Here is a 20,115-nt window from a genome sequence, read left to right on the forward strand (position 1 = left end):
ACCACAGCAGCAGTAGTTTACTCTGTAAGAACACCAATTCCTGCAAAGAACAGTTYATTTTGCAGTGTCAACAGTGCCACTGCACAGCTATCACAAACTCAACAACCAGATAGTCACTAAGTGGCTCAGAATAGACCCCATTAGAGACACTGGTTATTAACATAAAAGTGGCTTTAAAAAAGATGCAAGATTATATTGCCTGATTAATAAAAAATCCAGTCATACTATACAAAATGCTTGCAAAATGACAGCATAATTAGCAATTATCTCCTAATCATTGTTGATATTTGCAAACCAGCAGTTTTAATTCCACCCAGATCAAATCATTATTCATATTCACCAAACAGGAGGGATTTCCGTACCTCTGCAATTAATAAATTACTGTTCCACAAGCTATGGCCCTTCAAAACAAGCCAGAATGTCAACAAAGGAGTGAGAAGAATATATACCTGTCTTAATGGCAAGGACTGCTTCCCATTCCAATTTCTACTTTAACTAATTAGAATATTTTACCATAAATAATACTGTAAAAAATAGAATATATTGTGAAAATACATTTTTAAGCTGTTTGTATAAACAAGCTTTATCACTGGGAWATTTTTTCCAACATGAGATGACAATAATATTCTGTAAACAATTAAAGACCAAACCAAATATAATCCAGGATAATTCATTTCAGTGAAACCAAGTGCATATCACCTACTTCCTGTATAGCTGATCTGATGAAATTAGCATACACGTGTAGAAACATGTAAAGATGTTTTAGGACAAAACCCCTAAAACGGTAAGGCTTCCTTTCTCCACTTCTTCCTCCCCATTCTAATTATGTTGCCCCTGTCAGAACTGTACCTAAAACAAGTAGTAAAAATACTTCAAACTAGATGATTCCTAAAGTAAATGTAAAACTTTTCATGAAAATTCTTGGAACAATAAACTATGGATTAGCTGATTTGTAAGGCGACAAACTTTATTAAATCTGGAAGAACATGAATTCTCAGTCCTTGAGYTTTCTAGACTGTAATTCTGAAAAGCCCCAAACAATAAAGGGGATCAGAAATAGGAGACCTAAATCCCTTGTATTATTGCACTATGTATCTAATTCCACATAAATAGAACTCAGAAACTATACAATCCATGGGTGATTTTAAATCAGCAAATCTAACAAATGTGTACTGTCCTGTCATGAAACACTTCAAATAAGGTTACCAACTGCTTTTAGAATGTATCACACATATATGTAGCTCTGCCAAGATGAAGCAATTAARCAGTCTATTCCATTCTCCATTAATTGAAATCCATACTGTGATCAAGTGAAATCTGTGCACAACTGCCATCTGCTATCACATACCATGTGCTCAGATACTTTATAGGAGGTTCTACACTAGGGTGAAGTTCATTCCTTCCTTTCTACAGCCTTCAAGATTCAACGTTTCTTGATGGTCCCTTGAAAAAAAGAGAAAACCAATAGAGCTGAATGAAAGAATATAAAAGACAAAAGAGAAAAGAAACTGAGATTCTGAATAAAATAATTTCCGAGAAAGATAATACAAATGGAGAGGAAGAAATAGTTCAAACAGAACATAATCTTTTTTAGTCTCACAGTTACACAGTTTTATGTGTCTTTATTTGGTTGTTCAGTCAGGATTTTCTTCTGTTTTGTTGCTGTTTGGTTTGCATTTTGTTTTGTTTTAGGGTTTTTATTTGGGGATTTGGGGTTTTTTGTTTGTGGTTTTTTTGGGGGGGTTGTTTGTTTTGTTTATGTGATTTTTAAGAGTCAGACTAATTCAATAGTCTCAGTGGGTTCACTTGTCTGGGTTCAATTAAGAAGCATCAGTCAATGGCAGCTATTCAACAGAATGATACGTGGTCTCTTTCAAATTTCTGATAAATACATCTGCATCACTAAAACCCAGAAACACAGATTACACAGTCATTCATATCAGAAAAGAAAGCAAATATAGAATGTATAAATTAAATCACAGCTTTCAATATTGTTTCCCAACCACAAAAGTTAGGTGGGATATTATGGACTGATAGAAAGAAAACTATGCTGCTTTACTTGAATTGTATTTATCTCTAATAGTTCTATGCTTTAAAAGAAATTTTAAGCTTCAAAATAGTTTAAATGTAACTAAAGGAAAGATGTTGACTCACAATGCTTTTATTTTAAAGCAAAAGCACTAAATACAAAGTAATTAATAAGAATCAACAGAAGTAGTAACACACCTCAGCCTGCTAAAACAAGATCCCTAGTTGGATATTATATTAATTATTAGTCTGCATTGCAAAAAAAAAGTTATCCTCCTAATAAAGAACAATATCAAGGAACTTATACTTTAAATGAATATGGCAGCCTTACATCTGCTRTCAAACACTATGAAGCAGGACTGGGGGAAAGAAAAAGGAAAGGTAGAGGAAAAGAAGGGTGAGGAACAACCTGCAAACAGCCACTYCATTTTTAGATGTTTTCATGGATACACTACAGCAACTTTATAAAATTGCAAAACATGCAAGGTAATTATCCCAGCATATTTTGTGGCATCAAATATTATATGCTTGTATGCCATGCCTTGTTTTGCAATGCCACCCAGTGGAAGCAATTTTGTATTTCAAATACATTGATCTACTAGTGGAAGAGACAATTTATTTTCTAGTATTAGCATTCAAAGATCTTTCTAACCCTGCATTGTGCTTTTTCTGTTAATTATAAAAGAYATGTTTCTATTGTTAAAGGCAGCATCATCTCGTTGTTGTTGAGTAAACATGTGCCTGAGACCTAAACCTTTAAAACGTACAGCTGCAAATGTCTGAAAAAGCTCACAATTTCTTACTATTTTTCATATATTAACTTTAAAGAATGTTTTTGTGTTTAGTTTTTCAAATGTAAATGAAAAATGYAAATTAAAATCTCTGTAAATGTTTGAAACATACCAGTGCCTTTTGCTCCATAAAAAGTCAAAAACATTTGTTTTCCATGTAGCACTATTATTGGGCAACTTTTTACTGAAGTACAGACCTTCTAAACAGAATGCTTTACATTTTTCAGAGTTTTATGATAAAACTCATACATGCATGTGATCAAAGACATGCAGTCTCTGCATATTCTCCTGGCTTACAACAGGAGCTCCATGTCTGGGTGAATGTTTATTCTGCCTTCCAGCCATAGCTGTATKGGAAAGCATCCACTACTACATCATAGGTACAATGGCCCTGCCAGATAGATAAGGTAAAGAGGAAAGGCATCAGGGATATCCACATCTGAATAAATTCAGTAAACAGCAAAGGTCTCGATCCTTTAAAAATGTTATGCAACTTGGAAATGTTCTTTGTTGGAGACAAGTATTTGCCCCAGAGTCTCTGCTTTGGACTCTGCCAAGATCAGATTAGGGCAGAAGAGATAATCACTGTCCCTCTGAAAGTGATCTAAAAAAGGTATTACAAAACTCAATGCAAAGGAAACATTGAAGATAAGTTATGGAAATAAACTAAAAAAAAAAATCAGGAGAAAGAGAAACAAAATCTATGATGAAAAGCTAGAAATTAAAGGCATAATGTAGGACATGTTACTAGTTGAAATATATTACCAGGATAAGAGATGAGAAAACAAACGACTGAGAGTTGAGAACTAACTAGGACAGAATGGGTAGGAAAAAGGAAGAAATAAAAAAAGAACATGCAAATTGTAGTCCTTAAAAGGGAAGGGAAGGTGTCATATTTCMCTCACTCTTCTTCACTGTGACCATATATTTTAAGAAATGTCTTAGAAAATCACCTTCTACCACGGATCTAATAAATAAATAGTTTTAAAAAAAAAATATTTCTTTGTCACTTGCACATCCGACCACAGTAAATTCCTGCCAACAACAGTCAAACAGTTGAAGGCATATTAGAACTGAACACTTAGTTTTACATGATGTTCAGAAAATTAAGCTCACTCTAGTGCTCAGGAGCATGATAATGCCCACAAGTTGGCAATTCCATGTGCTGCTATCCACCTGCTCCAGTGGCAGAAGCCAGCATCAATTCCACACAGCAATTTTTKGGTCATTTTATTTTACAGCTAGCACGGAAATTCATAAAAATAGATTAATATAAAAACATAGATAAACATACTGAGAGAAGATTGATACTCTAAAATTCACTATGCATGTTTGTATTAACACTGCATGAATATGTCAACTACAGCTGAGTTAAAACTCACTTCTACTTAAAAACGAGCACCAATTTCTATTTATTGCGACATATTCCAAGTACTCTAAAACTCACATACTCACTGCCACAAGATTTGGAAAGCCACACAGGCAGAACTACAAATCTCAGGTCATTTGCAACAAACACTTATTAAATATTTTTCTGTAAAACAAAAAATTCAACATTTTAACATTAATCTTCCAGATTCTACTAGGATATTTTTGCAAACAGTTGTGAATAAAACCAGAAATAATCATTCTGATAGTATTCATAAACATTTTTTTTACAGCTATTGCACTCAATCCCACTTCGAGAAAAAAAAAATCAGATTCTTCATACAGTGACAAACATTAATTTAATAACCCAGAAACTACTAAGTTCTTCATCATCWTCCAGAGGCTTTGTTTCTGCACACAAATGTGCTGGAAAGCAGAAGTTCTTGGCCTTCTCACACAGTCTTAATTTCTTCTCCCACATAGTAATTTGAAAATGCCACAACCTACACGCATCCACAGCCTCTACATCTCAATCCATTATTCCTGTACAACACAAAAACTGAGATACCCTCAATCTATGGCATGTGTAGACCACTGACAGAAGGAAATACAGAAGTCAGGYACAGAACACCTCTGCACTGTGAGGAAACTTCCTTGAAGGAAGCAAAAYAAAACCAKTGAGGAGAAAGAGGCAGTTKTATGGYCTAAGAGCAGGCTGAAAACCAAACATCTGGAAGACAGATATAAGGCCTGATGTTTCCTGTTATTAATTTCAAAACAACAACAAAAGCTTTCCACTCTCCAGGGGTCTGGTATCTACATCTATATATGTGAACAGAGAACAGAGTAAGGGAGTTAGCAKTAGTGACTCTGTAGGACAGTTGACTAAGGTGGCCTGAAATGAGTCAGGGTCTTTCTGCTGTAGRAAGTGGGGAAAGAAAAGAACACAGCCAYAAACAACAATCCTCCATCACAMRAGTTACTGTAAMTATAATGTAAAATATCTGAATGGACAAGAACTGAGTAGATCCATCTCTTCACTGTTCATGTATTTTAATGAAAATCTGTACTCCTCACCCTGTGTAGAACAGGTGCACAACCGACTATCCAAGAGCCACAAAGGCTGCTTGACCACAGTCAGATCGGCAAATAAGGGACAAAGGAAGAGGTTGCACTTATGCTACAGTGTTGCCATCTCTGACACAACTGTAACACTCTCCTAATACCGACCACTCACATACATTTGTACTCTTGAAAAGTGACACTGTTGCCTTGATTGCTAGTTTTCACTCATGAGAAAAGACACAGGTTTTACCTTTATTTAACAGGACCGCAGGTGCACAGCTTGAAAGAACGGAAAAGTGCTGGAAAATGCATACACTGTATAATACGGATACAAGTTTAATAGACTTTATAAATTAGTGTATCTATCTAGAATTCCCATTAAGAAACTTAACAAATTAAGAACTGTCTCCCTGTCCTAAAGAACTCTCCGCCAGGATGAGGYCAGAGCCCAGTTTACACAATATGTTCCAGAGAGAAGGTTTCAACCAAGGTTGAAACCTCAAGGTTTGAGATAGCATGGGGCACACTGACCCCCTAGTGAGGATGTTGGTCTTTCTGCCTAACAGAACCCTTAAACTAAGCTAGAATATCAGGCTACAAGAATTACAAGCATGTAGGCTAAGGGTACAGGGATATATAAAAGTTATAGAAAATGTCTAAAAGAGTATATAAAATATATAAAAGGGTATATAAAAATAAAAGGCAAAAATCATCAGGCATCAACACTTAAGGTAGTCTTACAATAAAAATGATATTCTTAAATTTTCCAGTCCTACCATAGATGCACGGTGTCATTCACTCGCCCTTCAATACAAAATTTACCTACAACTTCCATCTTACTGCTGACAATTCGGCATGGCAAACATACCTTTCCGATCCACTACAAATACAATGTATTCTACACAAAACTAATACTAACATATAATGAATAAGCCTGTAGACAGTTGCACCATTTTGTAAATATACAGAGACAGAGATGAGTCCACACGAATTGTTTTACTGCCTCAGCTTTATAAAAAAAATCCAAACTAATTCATTCACCTAACAAAAAGACTTGAATTTCACAAATTGGTAAACGCAGAATGCTGAGATTTTTCAAGGCATGGTTTGTAGGTACCTACACAACAGGACTTTGTGCTAATGTACTCCTCAGTGAATTAGCCTGTTAATGGGCCAGCATCTCAAACACTAATGATGCTTGGCAGAGAAAGCAGGGCACAGGATGCATGGCCCGAAGATTCACCTATGAACTGTGGGCAGAGTAAGAAAGAAAAATAGCTAATGTGCTGAAGTTTGTGTAAGACACTAATTTCACATGTATTTCTSTAAATCGCATGTACTTCATTCACACTCCACTTTGAACTATCTCAGCTGGTCATCTGGCCTCCCCTCTCCTGCACAAACAAGATCAGATTTAGCACACAGGTTTCCTTACTCATTTAGGAACTAAGCCCAAACTCCCAGGAKCAGGTATCTACAAGGCAGAGGTCTGACAACAGTCCGAGACCTCGGTCCACCATGCAGCCACCTGCGGGGGAGGAAGCCGGACGTCCCTGACCAGCTGCAGCCAACTATACCGAGAAMAGCCGAGACCAAGCACTCGGTCTCTGAAACCCCCGCCCTTCGAGAGGCGCTGCGGGCCAGGCTGTCCCCATCTCGGGGCACCCTGCCCTGAGGGCCGCTGTCCGGCCGCGGAGCACCGAGAGGGGACGAGGGGAAACGCGGGGGGATCGTACCCCAGCCCTGCCCAAGGGATGCCCGGCGGGATCAGCCCTGTGCCGCGCCCGCTCCTCACCCGCGTCCAGCCCCAGCTGGTAGCAGGCCAGAGGCTCCAGCGACAGCTTGTATCCCTCGAACTTGGGGTCCAGGAGAAGGCGCTTGGCCTGCAGGGAGCAGTGGGAAGCGCCCGCCATCCCGCAGCTCCGGGAAAACTTCGGGAAGCGCCGGCAACTCCGCGGGCCCTCGGGGAACGCGCGGCAGCGGCCGCGGAGCACCACGGGAGGAAAGTGCGCGGGCGCCCGGCGCCGCGGTGCGTGCTGGGAGTCGTAGTCCGGGCTGGGAGACAGCCGTGGGCCCGGGGCTCGCCGGGAGCTGTAGTCGCGCAGCCGGACTACGTTTCCCGGCGGTGCCCGCGCCCAGGAGGGGAGGGGCGGGCGGTGCGCGGCTCGCGGCGCGTCCCACGGGCGGCTCCACCTCCTGCTGCACGGACCGGCGGSGCTGCGGCGGGCGGGTGAGCGGGAGCGAGCTGAGAGCGAACCGGGACGGGCCTTTCTCGCCCCGTTCCCTCGGGCCGGGGGCGCCGCTGGGCGGACCGAGCGCCGGAGGCAGCGGGCGGGGGGGGCTGGGCTGCGGAGGGGCCGCGCCCGGGAGGGTGGGCCGCGCTGGCGCGGGCGGCCCGGTGAAATGGTGCTGTGTGGGTGGGTGCGTGCCCGTCCCCTCAGCGGTCACACRCTGCTGCTCCGGTCACTGACCGCGGGGCTCTGTCAGTGGAGAGAACACTGCATGTCATTCTGTTTTGGTGACTTCATGTTGTGCGAGTAACATCAGCACTTGTCGAAACTCTCCTTTGCTCTGTGTAGGTTTGTGGAAAACCTAGWGTTCCAAAATGAATAAAGATGCCCAGATGAGAGCAACCATTAACCAAAAGCTAATAGAAACAGGAGAGCGAGAGCGGTAAGTTGACTTCTTAACTCCATGATGATGAAAGATTCTAAATACGTAAAACATTACACCTAGAAGATAAAGTAAATTCAACTCTAAATTCTTTAAATGCCTGCACATAAAAGTCTTACGTGTTATATAAAAGTGTTTTTAAAATGCCTCTTTAACAGTTTCATTTTAGAAAAGAAATGCCAGGGAAATAAAGGATGGGGTGATTGACTCATGAACTCCAAACTTTCTCTTATTCAGATATTTTGTGTTGTAATGCCGTTGGTTTATGTAAGAATCATCATTCCATGTAATTTGTTGCAGCTAAATCTTGTTAYTGCCTGATAAGTAGAATGAAGCGAAATTTTCCTTTTTGCTTTTAAGTTTTTCTTGTATTTCTAGCTCTTCTCTTATCAGGTGTTGTAATACACAGTAGAATACATAGATCATACAGTAGAATACATAATCACAGTAGAATACATAAGTCATTGTAGAGATCCCAATAAAGGCAAACGAGTATATTGCCCAATATTTTTGGCCTTAGTTGTCTTTTCAGTCTGGTATATTTACATTGTATTTGCATATCACTAGAATGCTTATGACATTTTTCTCCTAATCCTTTCACTGTGCTTGTAACACCATGCACCAAAAGCTGTATTTCCTTATTTTATAAAGTCTTSTATGAGAAACATTTTTTCCCTGGGTTAAGGTATAGCCTTGTACTTGGTGTAACCTTTTGTAGCCTGACATGGTGTCTCTGCTCTACATCTTTCCTTGGTGACCAAGGTTTCCTTGGAGATAGCACAGAGCTTCAGCAAAGCAAGCAATTTCTTGAAGTGRTATTGAGATCTATTTTATCCTAATTTACGGGTAGGAAGGGTTTTATCAGGATGTCAAAAGCTGTCTTATAAACAGGTTTTATGAGAGCTGTACTATGATCAGAGGCAGAGCACTTGGATTTCTTGAATTGAGAAATATCCAAARCCAGCCAATTTCACCTGTATTCTTACTCTGCTTTTTGTCATCAGTTCATCTACCTTCTACACAATTCACTGAGTAAAAGGGATTAGACCTACACAGTTCAGCCTCTTGCCTCCTTTCATTCATAAAAGCAGGGTTTTGCTTGAGTTATTTAAGATAGTACAAGATAAGCAGGCTTGCTAGCTCATGGRTAAAAGGGTAAAAGATATTAAAGTTATTTATCGTATCTTACTTTATTTTTCCCTCTTTTATTAGTACTAATTTTCACTTTTTTAGTAGCTTTCAATATTCTATTTTGATTTATGTAGTATATATTTCATTTTGATAGGTTGTGTCTTCTCTGTTAGTGCCTGAATCCTTGTTGCTTAAGCTTGCATGGCTAGCCATGCTTAGGAAGAAAAGRTATAGGATCCTTTCATTTTCACTAAGATGAGGTAATATTTAACTGGGGAGAGGAACTTGCAGTTGAGTAGTGCGGAATTCTTTCAGAAAGGTAAGGGGTTTTACTTATTTTGAAGACCTGGTATCAGGTGAAATGCTCCAATTTATGCTCCAATGCATACATCTGCTGCCAGAGTGGACTCAGTTAGCTCAAGTAATTCAATGGCTTCTGCTGTTTTTTTTCTGTGGCTGCAGCACCAACACYGTTTGAAGCAATTCTGTGTGTTAGCTTCTGAGGCACCAGATCCTCATAGTCAACATGGTAAACTGAAATTGGAACTCATTTGGCTTTGGATTCACCTGATGTTCTGCCATTTCTGCTGCTGGTCTGGGAGTTCTTGAGTAGTAATTGTAGTCTTAACTTTCACACTGGAGCATATTTAAGATGTCAGGAATGTCTGCTGTTCTAACAAGTTGTATATTGTCTTTAACAGCCTTAAAGAGTTGCTGAGAGCCAAGTTAATTGAATGTGGCTGGAAGGATCAGTTGAAGGCACATTGCAAAGGTAACTGTGGTCAAATAACTAATATCYTATGTAATCAACTGAGACTCTGGCCAAATAATAATCTCAGGTGAAGGCTTTACTGCTACTTTAAACAAGACCTGGGCAAGAGAAAAATATTCTTGGCAACTGGATTTGTGTGCAAGAGAGCATCATGCTAACTTGGCAAAAAAGTCTGTAAAAACTCTGATCTGAACCTTATTAAGCTTTTCAGAAAAGTATAGAAATTGATTCCCTAAATACTCATGATGGTACAGCTTTTTGTTTTGAGACTGGTAACTTGCTGCAGGAGAAGTGGTATGCAACTAAGAAACTTTGAACTTGGAGAACTTTGTTATCTGCATATGGGAGGGAAAGAAGTGTACTCTTTCTGAATATAATTCTTGAAATTAAGGTCATCTCCTTAGAAGAGAGAAAACAAGCAGATGCATGTCTGAATACCCAAATCTTTACCTTTGAGTTAAGTGTTTGCATTGCTGCAATTCAGTGACTTGTGAATTGTATTAAACTGTTATAAATAGTAYTTAAGCATCCAGGGATGTTGCTGCATGATGCAACTTGCTTAAAGCAAATAGCAAATCCCTTGAACTTTTGCTTACATTCTGCTTTTGTCTGTTGTGCCTGGAAACTAAATATTCCCCTACGAAGTTGTATTTCTATGGTAGGGCTTAGTGTGTTAAATTGTTTTCATAGGCTGGTTTGCAGAGAAGCCTGAAAAAATCCATGTTTGCTGCTTATGGCACTGCCAGAGATTATCCATTTCAGTAGTACAGAAAACAAGAGGGGTGTTTATCTGCCTTCTCAACCACACAGTTTATACTCTGCTGTAGTAAAGTTACGGAAAATTATTTGGTTTACCTTAGTACTTTGAACTGTAACTGCAGCTGCTAAGACTGAAAAAGTGTAAGTTTTGTCTGTTTTAAGAGCCTAATAACCTCCAAAAGGAAGGACAGAGAGACATGGAGCTCCTAGAACAGATCCARCAGAGGGTGACAAAGATYAATAAAAGATCAGAACATCTCTTATATGAGGAAAGGCTTAGGGAGCTGTGCCTGTTCAGCCTTGAGAAGAGATGACTRATGACAGACCTCATCAATGTCTGTCAGTATCTGAAGGGAGTGTGTCAGAGGATGGCTYCAKGCTCTTCTTGGTGGTGCCAAGCAATAGGACAAGAGGCAAMAAGCAAAAACTCAGGAAGTTCCACCTGAACATGAGGAAGGACTTTCAAAGTGACATGAACTRGAACAGATTGCCCAGAGAGGTTGTGGAGTCTCCCTCAMTGGAGATRCTCAAGAATGATCTGGATGCAATCTTGTGCAATGCGTTCTGGGATKACCCTGCTTGAGCAAAGAAGTTGGACCAGATGAGCCACTGTGGTMCCTTTCAACCTGACCCATTCTGTGATCTAGGGGGTGGGASTAGGGCTGGGCTTGTTGGGTTTTGAAGGATTTTTAGTTTGGTTTTTGTTCTTTTACTGAGATGGGGGTTTTGTACGGGTTTTTTGTTTTGGGGTATTTTGGTACCTCGTTCTAAAGCTTTTTGCCATTATGGATTAGGACCAATATCTGAGCAATCAATCTGAGGATTAATTTCGGGGAATTAATTCAGACAAGAAAAAGAGTTTGTGGATAGTTCATATGATGTCAGTTCACAAAACATATTTAGTGTCTTGGGGACTGACACAGAGTTAAAAACATTTATGTTTAAACAGTATTTTAGGTTTGTGCTACTGAATTGAGATTACWTCTCAGCTTTGACTTCTGCATCTTTCAGTAGTGTGCGAGGTACTATAAGTAAGCAGTTTTTAAATACTGATGTRTATTGATAATAGCCTTTATCTTGCTATAGTTGTATTCCTTTCTCTCTGACATACATTTTGACTTGGCTGAAGTATGTACAGAAATTTTGTTTAAACCATTTGGAAGAATGTTAAGGATTTACTGTCTATGCTCTTCCTTGTTGTATGTTATGAAGTCCTTTTCCAGTTGCATTTTCTTACTACTTTGTAAATAATATGTTTGAAGAGATAAGTGAGCCAAAAACTRTATTTAGGTCCCATTCTACTTCATATGCTCCCGTGACTATGTAGGCAGGTTTTGTCTCTTAATCACCACCACAGGTTTTGTCCTCTAACGAGTGGACTAAAAGACTTAAAATAYTGGTCTTTGTCTTCCCCAGACGTTATTAAAGAAAAAGGATTAGAGCATGTTACTGTTGATGATTTGGTGGCAGAAATCACTCCCAAAGGCAGAGGTAAGAAAAGGCAAATGTCTRTGTAGTAGTGTATCAATAAACACACCTACCTCTCTCTACTTCATTAATATTTTGAAAGCAGCATTATGAACTTGGCTTTGTTGGATTCAAGGAAAAATGTTAATAACTTAATATCAACTACAAACAAAATGTTAATATCTTAATATTAACTACAAATAAAACATGTGGATTTGTATTCTGTTAGCAGCCWWTAGATTAGTTTTGCAGATTACWTTATTTAGTCATGTCTATATCTTTATAATTGACTTAATGGTCCTAAGTTGTGTATGAAACACAGATGTTTTAAAATTCAAAATCTTTTAAGATGGAAAATCAGAACTAACAGTTCTAGCACAATGGGAAGGGGAAGAGTAAAGGACATAGCATACAGATAAAAAAAAATTATTCACTTAAGGAAACAGCAGTCCTCTTTATATTGTCCCTCTTGGGCTCTCTAGCAGACTTTGATGTTACTGGTAGAAACCTCATTAAGTTCTAAATAAAGCAGGCCTTCAAAATAATTTGCTGGTGACCCTTACTCAGAGGCCAGGATTTTTTGAGATTTTTTGGTCTGAAATTTGTGAAGAAAAAGATAAGATAATTACACTTGTTCAGGTGATTATATCCTKCTTACTGTTGAATAATCCTTTTCTTCAAACTTTTCAATTTGCTGGACTATGAATAGGCAACAAAAACCTACCAGTAACAACATCGTTTTCAATAGACCTCAGTTGTGTCTACTTAAAATGGGAAAAATATAGATGTGCTATATGAAAATCAAGTAGTTTGAGTTACTTTACATATTAACAGAATTGCAAGAACAATGAAAGAATAGAAGCACCTGTTGTAAAACTTCGGTATTAGACTACTTTATTTTGGTCTTTTTTAACTCCAAGCTTTCTTATTTGTATTTCAGCCTTGGTACCAGACAGTGTAAAGAAAGAACTCTTGCAAAGAATAAGAACCTTCCTTGCTCAGCATGCTAGTCTTTAACTTTGACATTCATCTGGAATACAGTGTTTCTGTATTACATCAGTCATGTCGGGATTGGAATGCAGTTTACMTACTTAAGGATGGAAAATCATTAATTTTTCTTTGCACTGCATCRATTTCTTAAACTTGGTGTTATTTTAATAAAAAATTTTGTGGACTCATGGTTCTAAGGTTCTTTTCTCTCTCAGTGGACTGTAATGTGGTGTCACTTGTTACAGTTTTTAATAATCCATAACTTTATTTAGTTGTGGAACCTTGGAAAGATTTACAAAGAAGAAGCACGATCAACAAGTATGTGACCAGAAATGCCATAAGGGGTAAAAAAGTGTGGAAAATGGGATCTGACACGCTGCTGAGCATATCCTTTCTGATTTTCCCAGAGTAAGCAGGAAAAAGTTAAGACTACATTAAACTATTGGTGACACTCCTTTTGTACTTGTTTTCTAGAGCAAGAATTGTTTGAAGTCTCTGACATGGGTTGCAAGTATTTACTCAGCAATTTGTGAGAGGTTGAATTCTTTAAAAAAAGGCAGTTGTATCTTTCATCAATAGTTTTTTTTGCATGTACTTTGAGTTGCTATTCTAATTCACAACAACCACTTTTTTGAGCTTTCCCCATTTTTTTCATGTGGATCTTCGGGGCCTTTTGACATTGAAGTACAGTTCAATAATTTGCCACTGTCAGTTGCTTAAAATGATATATTTTAAATGCTTGGATGTGGAACTATATGACACCAGCCAGGTCTATAAATAGCTGCAAAAATAAATTGGATAAATAGAGAGAATCAGGAAAGGGGCTTTGAAGTGAGAATGTTTAATTTTTCCCAGCTTRTATTTGAGGTGTCTAATAGGCTATGAAGTGGAGAAGCATAAGCAGAAACTGAAGGAGCAACTGGATACTGCTGTGACTCGGTGGCTACTGTGAAAAATTAATTGACTCAACATAATATGCATACTCCTAATTAGAAGAATACTGTAAAAACTRTCACTTGGAAAGTAATTCCTGTGCSAATGAGTTGTGCTGTTCCATCATTGCTGTGAGCTGCCAGCTGAGGAGCCGCTTAAGGGCACCCGCGCCGCACGCGTGGGGAGGGTGATGGCAGCTCCCGTTCCAGTCCAGCCGCTCTGCTGCTGCCCCATCCCTCGGCCTTTAGGGAGAGAATTGCGGTGCTGTGGCACAGCGCACAGGGAGTGCTCCCCTCGCTGCCTGCTCGCTGGGACCGGCTGCACTCAGCCCAGAGCACCCCTGCCCGGGGCTGGGCACAGCGACAGCGACAGCAGCAGTGCCAGGCTGGGAGAGCTCCAGTGGCTGCTCAGACAGGGGAACAGATGTGACAGAAGTCTGGCAACAGCCAAAGGTAAAGTTTGGCTTCAGACAGGRGTTGGTATAAGCAGAACACTACCAACATCAACGGGACAAGACGTAAACTGGTCATGAACACTTTTTGTCTACACAAAGTTCCTGGTAAGACTATAACAACACTGGGGCCAGGATCATGGATCCGTTGCAGATATTCCTCCTGAGGGCCTTGTCTGTACTGTTTTAAATCTACCTTCATGTGAGTTTGAGCATATTTGCTGTATGTCATTGCCTCTATTCTGTTACATAATGGTGGAAGTCAGAAGAAAATTGTTTTTCACTTCAAGATACATTTTGGTTTTTTTAAATGTGTTTTTGCATTCAGTATGTATCATGGATTGAACCCAGCTGGTGACTCAGCCCCGCACGGCTGGTCATTCACTCCCCCCAATACCTGGTGGGATGGGGAAGATAACTGGAAGAGTAAAAATTAGAAAATTCATGGGTTGAAATAAAGAGAGTTTATTGGGAAAGCAAAAGCCATGCACACAAGTAAAGCAAAACAAGGRATTCATTCACCACTTCCCACTGGCAGGCTGGTACTCAGATTCTTCCAGGAAAGTAGGGCTCCATTCTGCCTAAGTAACTATGGAAGACAAATGCCACCACTCCAAATATCCCTGCCCCCCTGTCCTYCTCACCCCAGCTTTATGTGCTGAGCATGTCCCTGTCATCAGTTGGGATCAGCTGTCTTGGATGGGTCTTGTCCCAACYCCTTGTGCACCCCCTAGCCCTCTCACTGGTGGAGCAGAGTGAGAAAGAGAAAAGGCCTTGATGCTGTGTAAGCACTGCTTAGTAATAATGACAATACCACCATCTTAACACTGTTTTGAACACAAATCAAAAACACAGCCCCCTAACAGCTACTATGAAGAATATTAACTGTATCCCAGCCAAACCAGCACAGTATGTTAATTCAATGTAACTTTATTTGCCTTATGTTCTATCTGAATTGCATAAATGTATGAGTTTTTGATTTTCAGCTTGATTTACCCAATGCTAATAATTGATGGAGTACAGAATGTTTCTTCACACAGTCTAGCACAATATATGCTACCTGAGTGTGTTTTATATMTGTAAAGGCTGTAAAATACCATCTGTAGTTTGTTCTTACAGGTCTTTGCTGATGTTTTTGATATTTTGCACAACACTTTAAAAGTCTTTGCTTAATGAAAGGCTGCAGCATGTCATGGGCACACAATTAAYTTTCTCCAGAGCYRCCAYTTGATTGCCCTCACTGAAGTGGGAGAGGGCCAGATTTAAGGTATTCATACAGTGAACTATGAACACTTCTTGTCTGATCTGTAAACATTTGAGCTTCTCCCTGGAACATGRCAGTTGAAATGCAGCTGCTGTAAGTGCAGTGTAGTCCTCCCCAGGCARCTCATACTTGGCACAGAGTAACGATTGAAGGATGTACACATTTTCAGAAAACTGTGCTGCCCAATCTGAATTTAAAGGCTTGACAACAAGCTCTTTCACAGGCTGCCAAAAGAAAGCTGTAAAGTTCTGCCCAGACTGGCATTCAGAGATGGAGAAGGAAGAGGAGAGTGACTGCATTCCAGAAATACACCAGTGGCTGACCACCAGTCTTAGGGTAGCACTGGCTGTTCTTCCATGTGAGCAGCCCAACGCCACTTGTTCCCAGTGTGAGTTCTGTTAATCACACCAGTGCAGCCTCCATTCAGTAGCCAGGCAAAGAGCATGTTGGACAGCATGTACAGATCCAAATTACACTAGAGTGTAATAGTCAGAGGTATCCTGATGGATCTTCAGAGAGTAAAGTTAGATTTGTRGTGATATCAGCAATGAGAGATGGTTTCTTACTGCAGGTTTATTCTCAGATGCACAGGCTGGCTTGTTTTGCAAACTGTTCTCTGCACAGTCTCAGTTTCTACTTGTTTGTTTCAGTATTGAAAACAGTAACATTTAGGATTCAGAGGTTGTTTTTTTCACACACTGAATAATACAATGATCTGTGCTTTTAAAGGTTCCWTACCTCTAGCACATACAGTCAGATAGATGCATTAACCAATTTTTCTTCAAAATATCCACATTTTCAATGTCATAAAATGCATTGATTCCTTACAAAGGCAGACAGTACTCAGAACTAAACAGCCATGAAGTGAAAATTCAGGATTGATGTCAACTACCACAACTGTGGGCATATACTTCTTTTAGCTGGCCCAGTGCATATAAATTCCAGTGGCTGGTTCAGCTCCATCTTTTCGTAGACAAGTCTACAGTTTGTAAACAGACAGTGAAATTGAAATAATGGGTTGGGTAACAGCTGGAATAAATTGGTATAGCTCTGGAGATGCACTAATCCAAATTCTATGTGACAGCAAATTGAATAGTTCTGCTGTCAATKAAAGGTCAATAGAAAAAAAGTTAGCTTAGCCTATCCCTTTGTCAGGCCCTGAGGGGTTTGAAATGCATGAACTGAAATTTGTTTGATTCTAATTTGTTTGATTATTATTCCCCCCATGAATATTTCTCTATATTGAMACAGTCCAGTCAAAAAATGTTACCATTTTTTGGTGACATCAGTGACATCACCAAGAAAAGAAACCAGTGACATCACCAAGGAATTTTGCTGGGATGTCAAACTTTTACTCACATCTTAGATAGAATGATTTTGCTATCATAGGTTTTTCCTTTTTTTTTTTTTTTTTTTTTTTTTTGGGGGGGGGGGGAATGTTATTTTTCTTATTTTCTCCTGATTCTTTTTTATTTTTGTTTACTGCCATAATGTTTCAGTATGGCCCTATATCACTTGGTGAACAACTATGTCTGAAGTCCATTTAAATCGAGTAGGATTCCATCAGGGCTATTACAAAATATTTGCTGCTTCTCATTTCTCTCTGGAAGGTCCTCTCAGGTAAGAGCTCTGCACTATCTTGTCCATGTTATTATTATCTCATGGAATACGTTTAATTGTAGCAATTGCAGCACCTTGAGAGTTTGGCTTTAACTCAGTGATTGAGTTTTCACTGGAGCAATGAAAAATAGCTATTGTTTCTACCTGCTGGGTCTCTTTGGCTTTATTTAAATTTCAAAATATTTGCAATTGAAATAAGAGTTGTGTTCTACTTGGCCTGTTTTTCTCAGCTATTCATTTTCCAAAAGAAACAGCTGTGGCTGCAGAGCCAAATGTGTAATGACTGGCACTCAAAATGAGGAAAACCAAATTCCTTTCCTCATAAATAATTTATATTTCACCACCTTAGTGTAATAAATAGGTTAATCAGAATTCTGCTTGGAATAAGAAAAGGCCTAATCTCACTTTAGTGTATTTCACATTTACCATGATGCTTTCCATCTGAACAGTATTATTCTTAAATATGTTTTTTATGTTTACCTTATAACTGGTGAAGAGATTTAGTAACAGATCATTAAAAATGTCCCTCTAAGAAATCTCTGCTAATTTCTATTTGTTGGAGTCACTAGGCAAGAGGTATCCAGTCTTTCTATCATTGATCCTGAGGTAAAGTATAAATTTGCTGTTGATAAAATCTGTGTCTGGCAGCCTGTGGATGAGCACTGACAAGGGCAGAATAACCTGGCCTCTTCTGCTGGCTGGCTCTCATCCACTGTCAGCAGATAAAATCAATGTAAGTGTTTGGGTTTTGCATCTACTGCACAGGGCAAAACCAACACAATTCCCTGGAAAGCAATGACACTGGAAATCATAGTGAAAAATGCAGMATCTGCTTCCATGGGTTCTTTGAATACATATGAGCAGAGATGAGCATAACACTGATCCTAGCTTTGTGTGCTACATTGGTGAGTCTGATGCTCAACTCGCAATTTTGAACAGAAGTAGGAAAAAAYGGAGTACTGAAAGAGAAAATTTTTGAGGGATAGCACTGCTAAGCTAGGTTTGAAAAACCTCCCAGTGTTATTCTATTGAAAAGAAAGCTGATACAAAATATGGTTGTGATGTGTCATAATCTTCTCAGGGAGAAAAAAGGAAACAAAGGAAACTTYAACAGAGAAAGGATTAAAGAGTAGACAAAAATAGAAATCAGACAAATTCAAATTTAAAAGTCCAACTGCTTAATCACTAGAACAAACTATGAAGTATGGTGGATCTTTCATTTTTCAATGCTTTCCTGAATACAACATGCCTTTAAGAGAGARCTGCTTTAGTTCAGACTTAATCAAACTTAAAAAGTTAATCAAAACTCTGGGAATACATTACTCACCTATGCATGCTCCCTGGAGCTGGCAGCAGTCACTCAGTTTCTTCCAGARGAGAAAGGAAAGCCAGAATAAGCACTTTACACAAGGAGAAATGCTGCTTAGTTGAACAGAAGTTGTTGGCCCCAAACACAAGTGTAGCTGGGTAGAATGTAATGTCCTTGGAAGCTACAGTGGAAGAAGTAAAAGTTAAGCGTTACAAAATCTTTAAAAGTCTTTGCTTAATGAAAGGCTGCAGCGTGTCATGGGCACACAATTAACTTTCTCCAGAGCCACCACTTGATTGCCCTCACTGAAGTTGAGTTGTTAAGCTTACATTTCAAAATACCTGTTGACATATATTTTGCAGGAGGAGTTTCATGAAATAGTCAATGGCCAGAAGAGAATAGTTCTTCCTTCGACGAATAAATATCAGAAAGATCTAAGCCTGGCTTCAGCCTACTGGCTGCTATAATGATAAATATAACTTAAAATGCTTCCTCACTATGGTGAAGTGAACAGGAAAATTTGATGGTCACAGAATKACARAATCAGGTTAGTTGGAARGGATCCACAAAGATCATCRAGTTGAAWGCCCAGCCTTACACAGGACCATCCYCAAGAGTCACACCCTGTGCCCAAGAGCATTGTCCAAATGCTTCTTGGACTCTGTCAGGCTGGGGCYGTGACAACTTCCCTGTGGAGCTGTTCCAGTGCCCAACCACCCTCTAGGGGAAGAACTTTTTCCTGATATCCAACCTAAACCTCCCCTGGCACAACTTCAGGCCATTCCCTTGGGTCCTGTCACTGAGCACCACAGAGAAGGGATCAGTGCCTGCCCTTCCTCCTCCCCTCATGAGGGACTTGTATAATGAAGGAAAAAAACGTATTTATTTTACTTCCTCATAGCCCTTCTTTGATTGCTCTCTCCTTTAGACTGTATCTATGTGAGATTACACAGTTACATTCAAAATGAGCCGTTGTTTATTTTCCCTCGTCAAAACTGGGATCTAGATTTCCCAGTCCAAATTTTACTGAGACAGTAAGGTTTATGTRAAGCTGGCATTGCTTTTAGACAAATTTTGGGAACTCAGCATTTCCAATGGCCACTTGGTCTTGGCACGCAGGTGTTCAGATAACAATTCAAAGTGAAGTTTTTGGGCTATAACASAGGTCTTTTTTCTGAATTGATTTGTTTTAAAATGGGGAAACAGAAGATTTTTTTTCCTATTATTTTCTTAACTTCAGAATAATAATTCTTGAAATTAGACAATTTGATCTGGAAAAGGGTATGAATTAAAGGAAATTTCATTTTTTAAATTCGTAGAAATTCTGCTAACAAACGCTGAAGTACAAAATAACAAAGAAGTGCTTCATTATTCTCTCCCCTCAAAAACCAACCAACCAACCAACCAACCAAAAAACAACTATAGGAAGAAAATACTTTGCTTTCCTAAATGCTTTTTCCAAATTTCATGACCTTATGTTTCCATGCTATGCCC

General features: G+C 39.3%; 2 protein-coding genes across 3 annotated transcripts in view; one reads left to right on the top strand and one right to left on the bottom strand.

Moving 5' to 3' along the window:
* The window catches only part of NUDCD1 (NudC domain containing 1), a 35,954-nt gene extending 28,685 nt beyond the window's left edge, over window positions 1–7,269 (bottom strand). Inside the window, exons 1-2 of one of the 2 annotated variants that reach the window (XM_057367608.1) lie at window positions 7,048–7,083; window positions 1,349–1,443 (exon numbers count right to left, since the gene is read on the bottom strand). Coding sequence is in view for 1 of the 2 variants with exons in the window: in XM_057367598.1 (XP_057223581.1) it covers window positions 7,048–7,165 (118 nt within the window). In the remaining variant the exon portion in view is untranslated. Of the gene's footprint in view, window positions 1–1,348; window positions 1,444–7,047 lie in introns of both variants that reach the window. The other variant, XM_057367598.1, reaches the window with a different exon arrangement.
* Window positions 7,270–7,400: 131 nt separating this feature from the next.
* ENY2 (ENY2 transcription and export complex 2 subunit) lies at window positions 7,401–13,228 on the top strand. Its single transcript, XM_057367621.1, has 5 exons — window positions 7,401–7,482; window positions 7,832–7,925; window positions 9,758–9,828; window positions 12,004–12,078; window positions 12,995–13,228. The coding sequence occupies exons 2-5, from the start codon at window positions 7,858–7,860 to the stop codon at window positions 13,069–13,071; spliced, it is 291 nt and encodes a 96-aa protein (XP_057223604.1). The 5' UTR covers window positions 7,401–7,482; window positions 7,832–7,857; the 3' UTR covers window positions 13,072–13,228.
* The last annotated feature ends 6,887 nt before the right edge of the window (window positions 13,229–20,115 follow it).

Source organism: Malurus melanocephalus, unplaced genomic scaffold, assembly GCF_030028575.1.
Source record: "Malurus melanocephalus ecotype Western Australia unplaced genomic scaffold, MMel_1.1 scaffold_3, whole genome shotgun sequence".
NCBI classification, from domain to species: Eukaryota; Metazoa; Chordata; class Aves; order Passeriformes; family Maluridae; genus Malurus; species Malurus melanocephalus.